The sequence below is a fragment of the Alexandromys fortis genome, unplaced genomic scaffold, assembly GCF_014885135.2.
Source record: "Alexandromys fortis isolate MF-2015 unplaced genomic scaffold, M_Fortis_MF-2015_v1.1 scaffold_0, whole genome shotgun sequence".
Lineage (NCBI taxonomy): Eukaryota > Metazoa > Chordata > Mammalia > Rodentia > Cricetidae > Alexandromys > Alexandromys fortis.
In genome coordinates this window covers 47,735,033-47,747,041 of record NW_026067949.1, presented here as the reverse complement: position 1 = coordinate 47,747,041, position 12,009 = coordinate 47,735,033, and the positions used below count along the sequence as shown (strand labels likewise).

At 43.7% G+C, this 12,009-nt stretch overlaps 1 protein-coding gene across 3 annotated transcripts in view; it reads left to right on the top strand.

Moving 5' to 3' along the window:
• Window positions 1-11,730, top strand: part of Rasgef1b (RasGEF domain family member 1B) — a 170,470-nt gene extending 158,740 nt beyond the window's left edge. For all 3 annotated transcript variants that reach the window (XM_050149979.1, XM_050149980.1, XM_050149978.1), the window contains 8 exons: window positions 113-208; window positions 301-403; window positions 1,709-1,788; window positions 2,402-2,497; window positions 7,119-7,214; window positions 7,752-7,875; window positions 8,792-8,864; window positions 10,837-11,730. In XM_050149979.1, the coding sequence (XP_050005936.1) occupies window positions 113-208; window positions 301-403; window positions 1,709-1,788; window positions 2,402-2,497; window positions 7,119-7,214; window positions 7,752-7,875; window positions 8,792-8,864; window positions 10,837-10,861 (693 nt within the window). In that variant the 3' untranslated portion in view covers window positions 10,862-11,730. The remainder of the gene's footprint in view (window positions 1-112; window positions 209-300; window positions 404-1,708; window positions 1,789-2,401; window positions 2,498-7,118; window positions 7,215-7,751; window positions 7,876-8,791; window positions 8,865-10,836) is intronic.
• The last annotated feature ends 279 nt before the right edge of the window (window positions 11,731-12,009 follow it).

Here is a 12,009-nt window from a genome sequence, read left to right as displayed (position 1 = left end):
AGAGAACTCATGACCCCAGAGGAACATAGTTTCTCGGGAGGGAGAGGAAGGCGCTTCTGTGAGCGCATCAGCGTGTATTCCAGACCTCATCTGCCCGTATTGCTCTCCACAGACTTGCTACAGTGAGCGGAAGAAAACGAGAAACTTGGAAGCTTACGTAGAGTGGTTCAATCGCCTAAGCTACTTGGTCGCTACAGAAATCTGCATGGTGAGACCGTGCGTTTTTTCCCTGCTTGCTTCCGAGCTGTTGGGCCCACGTACTGGGTTCCTGTCCGCTCACTGTCGTCATTTTCCTTACAGCCCGTGAAGAAGAAACACAGAGCGAGAATGATCGAATACTTCATCGACGTGGCTCGAGAGTGCTTCAACATCGGAAACTTCAATTCCTTGATGGCAATAATCTGTGAGTATTTTTGTGAGAACACTGGTTTTATGGGGCTTTTAAAATGTATCCATTGAAAAATTTCTTTCCAGAGAAACTCTGTCCTGAAGAAAACAAAAACAAAAAAGGAAGGAGGAAAGAAAAGGAAGTCTTTTTTTTTTTTTTCTTGAAAACTGTGTTTTTTTAAATCTGGAGTAATTCAGAGCATTCAGAATGTTTTATGGGACCAAATTGGTGCAAGGATGCATATTCTTTCCTTAGTAAGCTTGAATTCATTGAATAGCTTTTGTTCATTTATCCTCCGTTAAATATCTATCTGTACAAGCTAATGAATGAGGGAACCCAGACCCAGAGAGACAATTATCACATGTACTCACTCATAGATGGTTTTTAAACATAAAGCAAAGAAAACCAGCCCACAAATCACAATCCCAGAGAACCTAGACAACAATGAGGACCCTAAGAGAAACATACATAGATCTAATCTACATGGGAAGTAGAAAAAGACAAGATCTCTTGAGTAAATTGGGAGCATGGGGACCTTGGGGGAGGATCGAAGGGGGGAGGGGAGAGGCAAGGAGGGGAGCAGAGAAAAATGCAGAGCTCAATAAAAATCAATAATAAAAAAGTCTATGTTTGTCACTTGCTCCAGCTAAATGCTGGAGTTAAGTGAGTACAGCATCAGTCAGCAGCAGTCAACTTTCGTATTAAGAGGAACAGGTCATCAAAGGACAACATGTCTTGTTTCATTTACTTAACTAGAGTTCTCATTTTTTTAAGTGATTGAGAAAAATGGGAAAAAAAAAGAATTTCTAACATAAAAATATAGTCTAAATTCAAACTTCAACATCTAGTCAGGTATGAAGTCTTCCGCCTTTCATCCTAACACGTAGGAGATGAAGGAGGAGGGTCTGGAATTCAATTCTTGACTTCAAAGCCAAGTCCAGCCAGTCTGAGCCACTTGAGACCCTACGTCAGCAAAGCATAAGCCCTGGCATCTATGCGTAAAGTGTGGATGGACGGCAGCCATGGCCGGTTGTTTCCGAGTTTCTGTGGCTGCTCACGTGGTACAACTTGGCAGTGTCGTGTCCCACATATGGCCTGCGTACCCTAAAATGTTTACTGTTTTTTTTTCCCTAAAAATGTGCTCAGCCCTAGCTGAGGATGAGCTTGCAAGGAAATGGTGTAAAACTCGAGGCTGTTACCACACGTGCAGAACTCAGTTATTAATGCTTAGTGACGTATGCTTTTTTGGAGTCCAACTGGAGCGACTTCTTACATTTCTATTTTGATTTTCTTCTCTCCATGTGCATTTTAAACGGGAAGCTGGTATGAACATGAGCCCAGTCTCGAGACTAAAAAAAACTTGGGCCAAAGTGAAGACTGCCAAGTTTGACATTCTTGAGGTATGCGAAAGTCATGTTTCAGGGCTGAATGGAGAGAGCGTGCCTGTGATCTCAGCATTCAGGAGGCTGAGGCAGGAGGATTTTGAGTTTCAGGGCAGCCTGGGCAGAACAGCAAAGCACCACTCTGTGGTGCTGCCTCTTGATTAGGTAGGACTATCAAAGGAAGAGACTTTCAGACCCAGAGTTAGGAGAGGGATCTGGCTGGAATAGGGCAACACAAACTGGGTTTAAGGTTGATCCTTTTATAAATAGAGGTGGGCATTTTGGAGTGATTGATGGAAGATGCTGATTTCCCAATCACATGATTGTGTATGCCAGAATAGACCCAGAATCCCGAACAGCAGAGAGGTCAACATCCCAGTTTGCCTTGCACACTTCTGTGTAGCATCCTTAGCCTTAGAATAGTTATTCACCACTGTGCATATTTGGTTAACACCAACAGCCCTTCCTGTATAACCCTGAGGGGTTGTGTGTGTGTGGAGTGTGTGTGATGGGTAAATCACACCTCTATGAATTCCCTAACTAACTTTGAATTTGCATGTATAGTTAAAGACATGATCTTGTAAACATCTACAGTAAAGAATGAGTGGTTAGTAACATTGCCTTTCTACAGCACCAGATGGACCCTTCAAGCAATTTCTATAACTACAGAACGGCTCTCCGAGGAGCAGCGCAAAGGTCCCTAACTGCTCACAGCAGCAGAGAGAAGGTATGCTCTGAAAAGTGTGGATTACTTGTTGGGGAGTTGCCGTGTTTTACACTGACATGTGAACCACTCTCCCTGGGGCTGTGGTTTTTTTTTTTTTTTTTTTTTGCCAGCTCAGATCTAAGAGGAGTCCATTTATACACATCGTATTCCTTGGCACACTTGGCACACGAGGAAGGCGACCATAGAGTAGTGTTGAGCTGTGGACAAAGAGGAGTGGCTTGGAATCCAATTTTGCAATTGGATATTGCGATATGACTTGCATTATTGTGCTTTTGGTGTGTTCTGGAGTGTCTTCTTTGTGTTTAAGACAGTGAACTAAGTCATGTGACAGGTGACTAATAGCGTTAGAGAGTAATTTGGTTTAATGGGGAGAAGACATTTAAGTTCTGCATAAAGGAGCTCATGTAATGTGACCTTTTCTTTCAGAAGAATTCGCGTACCTCCTACAGTTCAGTAATGTATTCTCAGAAAGCAGGGCAGTTGCTCTAACATTAGGCTTGCTGCTACTAATTGGATATGTAGGTGGCATGAAAAATACAGGGGCAATTTCTAAAAAAAAAAAAAAAAAAGAATGCTCCTGTTGTCTGTTTCCATTAGTGCCACCCTGGATCTATGGAGTTCTGGATTCTGTTGGTCCCACTGGTCCATTTCTGTCTCAGTTCCGCGTGGAGGAAGGACAGATTGTCTGTCTTGCTGTTTGAGAATTAATGTCCAATTATGACAAACAGCTAATGCTGATTTCTTAGTGGCAGCTGTTGTCTATTTGAATTCTGTCCCCGCATTAAGTAGTATTTTCAACCGGCTTGGGAAAACAGGATTAAAACATTCCCCGGCTTCGAAGTCACGTCCCCCCTGAATCATCAGGCTCAAGAACTGTGATGAAATCTCCTTTTAAACATGTGACATTTCTGTCACCACACGTGAAATACTGGCTCTGGTGACTTCTGAGAAACACTGCCAATGTATTCACTTTGATTTTTAGATGAGGAAATGTCCAGGTGCCTGAGAGTTTGCTAGGGTTTCTATTTTGCTGAAACGACCTAATCGGAAGTGGGTCGATTTTCTGAAGATGAACACATGTGTGGGAGGACCTCCACATCCTGAAGTGAAGGATGCAGGGAGGCTGTGAGACCACGCCCCATCTCCCTGTGGTGGATACCCGGCTCACACACGGCCCTCAGTGAGCGGTGGGAGGAGGCTGTGGAGTCTGTCTGAGGACTGCTGCTCCGTTGTCAGCCACCAAGAGTGGTCCCTTGTGCAACCCTAACAGTTGTTCCCAGAAAAGAAAACAAACCTAGTTATTTACAGTTTATGCCACTTAGTAAATTCTTCCTGCTTTGCTTTTAAAAGCCAGTTCTGCATAAATTTGTAGATTTTACCTTGTAGCTGATAAAAAAAAAAAACCAAGCAAGCTGATAGAAAAATAATAAGAACATGTCCAGCTAAATCTATCCTTCATTAAACATTGAGGTTATTTTTCTTATTTTGAGCTGAGGGATTCCTTTCTTTATTCCAAAGCAACGTCTCCTTTTACAGTCTCCTGGGCAGCATATCTTGAGTCATGGTCTTTGATCTTTTTCAAATCTCCAGTTTGTGTGGGCAGGGAGGAACGTTCCAGGTGCTTATTATGAAGCCAATCAAATCTTTCTTCCACACAGGAGTGCTGAGGTGCTTTCTGAGTAGTCTCCCTTCATGCAAGTGCTTGTGGCTCTGGGTTTTTAACCATGCCTCATGTGATTAGGTGGTTTTCCATCCCTTTGCTATTCTGTTTGTTTCTGTAGACTTGGCCCTCCTCATTAGCATCTCCTTCTAGACATGGAACTGATAATACCTTCAAGTACAAAGGCTGACTCTGAATTACGGTGCTAAGGAGTGAACCCAGGGTTTTACTCCTACCAGGGAGCACTCTGCTATTCAACTATACTGTATGTCCAGCCATCATTTCACTGTTTTGTTTTTGAGAAGAATCCCAGACAGGTCTTCAGCCTGTAATTCTCCAGCCTAGCCTCCCTGGTAGCTGAAATTACCAGCCCCAAATGAATTCAGAATGGATGTATGTATTCTACGTGTATGTCCATGAGTGCTCTGTCTGTATGCATGTCTGCACTTTAGAAAAGGGCATCAGGTCCCACTACAGATGGTTGTGAGCCACCATGTGGTTGCTAGGTATTTAATGAACTCAGGACCTCTAGAAAAGCAGCCGGTGCTCTTTACTGCTGAGCCAGCTCTCCAGCCCCAGGATTCAGAATATTATTTAAGGGAAAATTGACAGTGTAGCTCAGTTGGTAGAGTCTTTGTCTAGGATGCACAAAAACAGTAGAGTTCAGTCACCACACAAAACCACACGAGGTGGTCCATGCCTGAAATCCCAGCACTCAGTAGAATTAGAGGAGTTCAAGGTTATCCTTGGCTATATAGTAAGTCTTCAGGCCAGTCAGGAATATACAACCCTACCATATATATAATAGTTTATATATGCCTACTTGAGCAATTTGCCCAGTAATAATATTGGCAAGACCTAATAGAAACAAGACTTGTTCTCTATACTTATAACAATCCTGAGTTATTATTTTCTTCTCCTCTTCACTGTTCAATTGGTTGTGCAGAGCTGGTGGGGACTAACATGAGTGAAGGAGGAAATGAAGTTTGAGATTCCCTCCTTCTCATGGGCACGAGACACAGCAGTCGAGTGCCCCATGGGAGGCTGGCTGTGTTGCCTAGTTCCTGGAAGAATAACTCTGTTGGTGGTAGAGCATCATGCAGGAACACTGACTGAGGGCAAAATTCATAGAAGGAACCATTCTGCCTCCTGCAGTTTATAGGCTGTGACAGGAACTGAGTGAGTCTAAGTACCGATCGAAGACAGTACCTGAGGCTCACAGTCCAGCCCCAAGAACTGGAGTAGCCCAGGAACTTCTTGCTTCGAAGCTGCTGCCCTGTCAACTACTACCCCTTGATTTTCATTGTCTCCATTTCCCTGAGGCTATCCCGGGATGATGGGTGTTTATTGCCTTCTAAGAGTAACTCTACTTGGATAGTAGCGGAAAGCCAGTGTCTAGATGAATGAGCATGGTCATCCTCCAGAGAAATCCTGTGGTCACTGTCATTGAAATTTCACATGATTTTTCATATACCCTGAAGCCATTATTTTTTTTGAGGCCCTCCCCCAGTGACTTAAAAATGTAAGGCATGTGTCTCCTAGGCCATACCAGAAATAACAACACATACATTTAAAACAGAATAAAACCTACAAACAAAAACCTTGCATTTTGCCAGTCCCTGGCTTTTATTACTAGCCAGTTGTAGAGCCAGTGTCTTAGGTGCTGCCGGTTGGAGTCCATAGCCCAGCACCTCCCAGCCTTGGAAGAGGCGGAGTTCAGATCTGTCTTGCTCTTAGTTCCAGCCCTGTGCCCATAATATCAGAGGGGAAGGAAGTACACACACTCCCTGTTAATTCTGCTTTAGGGACTCCACAGACAATAACAAATACTATGTAGTCAAGGGTACTAGTAAAGTTGAGGATAAATTTGATTATTCTTAGAGATCAATGAAACGAAAATTTGAAAGGTGTTTTAGCCTTTTGAAAATGACTTCAGGGAGGAAACAGTCAGAATTTTTCTCTAGAAGTGGATTGTTGCTTACTGTTTGTGTGTGAGCCAAAACTTCGTTTTCATACTCATGAGTCATGAGCTTAGGAAACTTCAAAGACCTGATCTTGGGGTTTTCAGAATTTCCCAAATAATCTGTTTGATGCATTATTTACATTGCAAAACTTTTTGATTCAAATATGTTGCCTTTGAGGGGAAAAAATAAAAGTTACCGTATCTGCACTTTGATCTCTGTTTGTGATGGACGCGGTCAGACTTAGGGCCCCTTTAAAGGTTGCTCCTGTAGGCTAAAACCAAGGAATCAGGGCCAGAAGGTATCATCAGAGACGCATACTGTCCTCTGGACAGTCTTTAATTTTATTTCCTACATTTTTCTCCCTCCCTTTCTTGAGGAGCATCTGTCTTGCCGCAGACAGTGCCAGGTCCTCCCAAGGGGTTTTTCCTAGACAGCAGGCACAGACTTGTTCTCTGACATGGCCAGGTTCCTTCAACAGGAAATTGTAGCAACTGTTGCTTAAAACCTTCAGCTGTCACATTATCTTGAGCAAAGGCTTCAAGGATAAAACAGAAAGAAAACGTCAACTAAACTGTAGATGTCTAAGTGGTGATGGAGCGTTCTGGAGCACAACCAGGAGATAGGCCATGTGCCTTTGGGGCTTTGCAAGAATCAGGGGGTCACTAAATGAATAGCGTCCTTTTATATACTTTCATTTTGGTCAGAACCTTTCGATTTTATCAAGTTAAACATTGAAGAAAATCGGAAAGACTGTACAGAAAGTATCCATCCACTTACCAATAGTGCTAGTCCCTACTGTGCTTGGGTCTTGATGACACTTGCATCTTGGGCTATGCCGTGTAAGGTAGCAAGTGTTGTCTTGCGGAGTGCAGTGTACCCTTGTTCATTGTGGCCTCCCACGTAATCCAAATCCACATTGTTCCTTAATCGCTTCTGTCTGTAACAAGAGGTTAAATGTCTTATTTACCGAGGCAACCCTGAATCTGTTTCTTTCTAGATTGTGATACCATTCTTCAGTCTCTTAATCAAAGATATTTATTTCCTCAATGAGGGCTGTGCCAACCGTCTTCCAAATGGCCATGTCAACTTTGAGGTGAGTGTAATGAAGTAGGGTACGACTATCTAGAGGAGGGATCAGGGAGGGATAGTGGTACAGGCTCGCAATCTCAACATTTATGAAGCAGAAGCAGAAGGATTACCAGCACAAGTCTGAGGCCAATTTGATCTTCATAGTGAATTTCAGGCCTTCTAGTATTACATAGTGAGAGCCTGTCTCAAAAACCTAAAAATATTAAAATTAAAGCCAGAGCATAGGAGTGGGAGTGGGTTGTTTCTAAGTGTCCCAGCCAGCAGCAAGGCAGAGCCACAGCTTGGAACAAGCTTGCTATTCCCCTACTGCCTGTGAGAAATGAACACCACCAAGTAGCTTAGTAACCATGTCACCCATCAGTGCTGTCCCCTGAGGGAACGTGACTAGATCTCACCCTCCCTACTTAGCAAATATAGTGTTAATTAAGTAAAGAAGAGTCGATCCCGAAGTTCCAAAACTGGGTACATTGCAAATGGAGTTGTGTCTTGCAAGCCCATTCATTCTTGACAATTGCCCTACAATTCTTTAATTTTCTTTCAGAAATTTTGGGAACTGGCCAAACAAGTGAGCGAGTTCATGACGTGGAAGCAGGTGGAGTGTCCGTTTGAGCATGACCGGAAGGTTCTACAGTACCTGCTCTCAGTGCCTGTGTTCAGTGAAGACGGTGAGGCCTTTAGGGTATCCCTGCCCTGAACACCCCCAGTCCTGTCTATAAATGTCTCTACTTGGTTGGCTCTCACGTCCGAAACCAGGCCTCTGAGCTGATCCACCCTTTTCTTTCTTGCAATTTACCCCTAAAATGTTTTTAATCAGCCAAACACAATGCATTTAAGCATCCTTCCTAATGCCTGTTCTGCAGTGATGAGCTTAAGTAGAAAGCTATTAAAGAATATTTCAGAAAGCTATGGGAAGCCTTGACTGTGAAAGCATTGGGCAGTGGGGGCAGGAAAAAAGGATTGCTTCTGCATAGGAAGATTCACCAATCGAGTCTTCTGCAGAAGACCCGAGAACTTATTCTGCTGGACTGTTGTACCCTCATAGTGTGTTGATGGTGTCTGCCCAGCCGCCATTTTGAATTCCTGTTGCCTGTTTTGGGGCGGGGGCGGGAACTTGATTGTTTTCATCTCTATAAGTAAGATCAATACAGTTTTGAGATGTTGCTCTTTCTGATTTAAACAACATGCACGTGGCCTTTATTAAAGTTCTGAGGCTCCAGGAAAGAGCCATGACCCTTTCCTTTGTAAGGAATAAAATAAACCTGAGAACTTCAACAGCACTGTATGGCTTGCATTTTCAAAGTTTTCTGCCTCATAAATTCTTGGGTGATGAAGTACTTTTTCAGTTTAGAGCCCTGGGGTTTTGTCGAGATGGCCAATCAGAAGCCGAGGTTTTGTTGAAGTGGCCAATCAGAAGCAGGTTTTGCTGGCCAATGAGAAGTGCTGTTCGTTTTGTGTTTTTCCAGCATATTTGAAGGGTGTTCTGGAAGTCAGGCTTAAGGCAAGCAGGTCCTCCTAGCCGTGGGGTCAGGTATCAGAAGGCTTCACTCACACCGTACTCTTCTTTCCTTTGGTTGATTGTAGCTCTCTACCTGGCGTCCTATGAGAGCGAAGGCCCTGAAAATAACATAGAGAAGGACAGATGGAAGTCTTTAAGGTGAGTCTCAGTGCTTCTTGTACTGGTCTGCAGGCAGTGTCAATGTCCCCGCAGGAATGCCATGTATGTGCCTTGTGGGCGGGCCCTGCCTACCTCGTCTTGTTGGCGGAGTCTTAGCTTCAGTTCAGAGAATCTCTGTGGCCTGGGATTCTCATTGCCATCACTCGGTTTTATTGGCTTTCTTTCTTTTTTTTTTCTTGCACTGGCAGCTAATACCATGACTTCAGTTTTCCCCCTATTATGTAATAGAATGTGAAACTGAGATTACCCCATAGTATAGTAAAATAAACAAATTTTAAAATACCATTTTTCTATCTTTGTATGTCCAGACTTTATTGTTGACTAGTTAGTTCTAATCTTAAAACTCTATTTGGGTGAAACAACAACAAAAATGCTGGTTAAAATTAAGGTCAGTTGAAGGTAGGGTATCATTTAACAGTCGGTTACCAGCCAGATACCAGCTCCTATGTGTGTGTATGTGAATTTGAAGAAGTAGACAGATCAGCTCTGCAACTCAGTATCTGAATTACAGATATATTTTAAAAACTAAAACCTACCCAAAATTCTTTTATTTTACCCATAATTCTGTTATATATGAATAAATTAATAACAACTGGCAATCAGTCGTTAGGTTGCAGATAGAAGGCTTGACAGGAAAGAATGAATTGCACGCTCTCCCCATGGCTCTGTATACTCTACACACAGTATATGGTAACCAAAAAACTTGACGTAACCAAAGACTTCAGTGGGTGAAACCGAACATGTGTGGTGAGAGAGCCGTGTGCCAGCTGAATTCAGGCATGGATGTGGGGATCTCTTTACAGTTGTATAAATTCAGAAATGTTCAGCAATAATGTTTATCTGGTCCGAATGATTTTGAGGATTGCACGCCAGGCGTGTTGACATACGCCTAGAATCTTAGCTCTTGGGAGGCTGGGGTAATAGAATTGCGAGTTTGAGGCTAGCCTGGCCTACAGAGTGACTTTGCAGCCAGCCTGGGTTATAATGCACATCCGCATCACCAGAATGACGCTGGGACATTGCAGGTGCTGGCTGGCCAAAGCCTAGCAACCATAGAAAGGATAAAAATGTCAGTAAACTCTTTAGAATGGCAGTTCCTGCCTGAAACCTCATGCACCCGTTAGCTTTGAAGCAGTGAGCTGCTGTCCATAGATGCTTTTCCTGCTGTTCCTACGTTCAGAACACCAGTGCAGACTTGAGCCCCCAGCTGAGGACAGACACCTACCTTATCACCTACTGTTTCCCTTCCGTGATCGTAGAAAACACGGTGGAAGTTGCCTTTATCCTACTAAGTAAACTGCGCTGGCAAGTTTTATGTCAGTTTGACACAAACTAGAATAATTTTGGAAGAGGAAACTTAATTGAGAAAATGCCCCCACCTGCTTCGCCTGTGAGGCGGTCTCTTAATTGATGACTGACAGGAGAAGGCCAGCCCATTGTGGGCGGAGCCAGCCATGGACTGGTGGTCCTGAGTGCAAGCCATCAGGAGTCAACCTGTAAGCAACACTTACTTCTCTGTTGCCTCTGGTTCGAAGTCTGACCTCTAGGTGCCTGCCCTGACTTCCTTTGACGATGCCCTGTGATATGGAAGGTGTCAGCCAAATAAACCCTTTCTTCCCAGGATGCTTCCGATCCTTGTGTTTTATCACAGCAACTGAAGCCTAAGGCATAAGCCTGGCTATCAGGCACGTTTGTTATCATTAATGGTGTTCACCTTTTGTTTTAATATCAAACCACTCAAGATAGAGATTTACTGTAAGCAGTGCTTTGGCTGTCTCCATTAATAACTGTTTAAGGGTGTGGCAGTTTTCCTGCAGGACTACTAAGACTCCAGACCTTGATTTCCACCCATCGTTTCACTATGTGAAAAGACATTGAAAATATAGGAGAGATGAGCATTAACCAAGGCGATCTGAGCCAATACAAGTATTCTCTGCCTTCTGCCTTACAGGTCCAGCCTGCTGGGCAGAGTTTAACATATGGGACCTGCTGTTGCTGTTGTTGTTGCTGCTGCTGCATCAAACAGACCCTGGAGGGCCTGGCCTTTGTTTTCTGGCATCTAGTACTAGGAACAATCAGTGCAGACCCTGTAAGCAAGCCCAACTGCAGACAGATGGAGAACTCATTTCCTACGGCCGACAGACGCACTCAGAGCGTGGAGCCCGCAGTGCTCATTGAAGACACTTGAGAAAGAATCCTCTAAAAGTCCCGGCTCTGCCCATGATTCATCTCCTGGAATTTCCACGTGAATCACAGCTCTGCACCTGGATGGAGTTTTCTTTTGTGTGTGTGTGTGTGGTTGGTTTTTTTTTTTTTTTTTTTTTTTTTTTTTTTTTTTTTTTTTTTTTTTTTTTTGGCTTGAACATTTGCTGCTAATGGAACTTACCCAGCCAAGTGCTGGCTCTATGGAAGTCCATGTTTCTTTGTTAATTTAAATGAAAAAGGGAGAGGAGGGAGGAGAACCCACACACACACCTCAGTTTGGATCCCAGACCTCTGCTTGAGCCAGAAGTGTCCTGGTGAGGATGAAGACTGGGTGGATGTCCGCTGCCCGGGGACCTTGTTCCCATAGCGTGTGCAGTGTGGTCAACGTCTCTTCCCCCTCTTCCCCAGAGGTTTTGAGTTGGCTGCTGGTTAGCACACTCCTCCTTGCCCATATAAGTTATTTAATATAATAATGAAGCGCAACACTGTGGTAGGAAAATAGCCACTAGGGAAACAGACAAACGAAGCAGAGTTTGGCCCGTTGGACTGCCCATCCTGCTGGAAGGACGGACGGTGTCTTCTTCACCCCTCTGAGCTGTTTACAACTGATCCCTGTGTTCTATAGATGTATTTTTCAGTAGTTTTTGTTTTTATTGTTACTTAGTTTCCCATAACGCCCCACCCCACCCCCGTAAATGTAAATGGTCTGACATTGAGGGTCTTGGGGGAAAAAAATCTATGACATAACCATACTTGTTTTTTAACTAACTTATTGTTCATTATTTTCTGGAGCCTGTTGGTGATTACACGTATAAATGAGGAGGAAATTGGAAAAGTGGCCTCCTCCCCCAGTGAACAAAGCTAATGAGAACCAGGTTGCTGGTAGCGCAATGGTCAATCTTACTGTGAACAAGTTCAC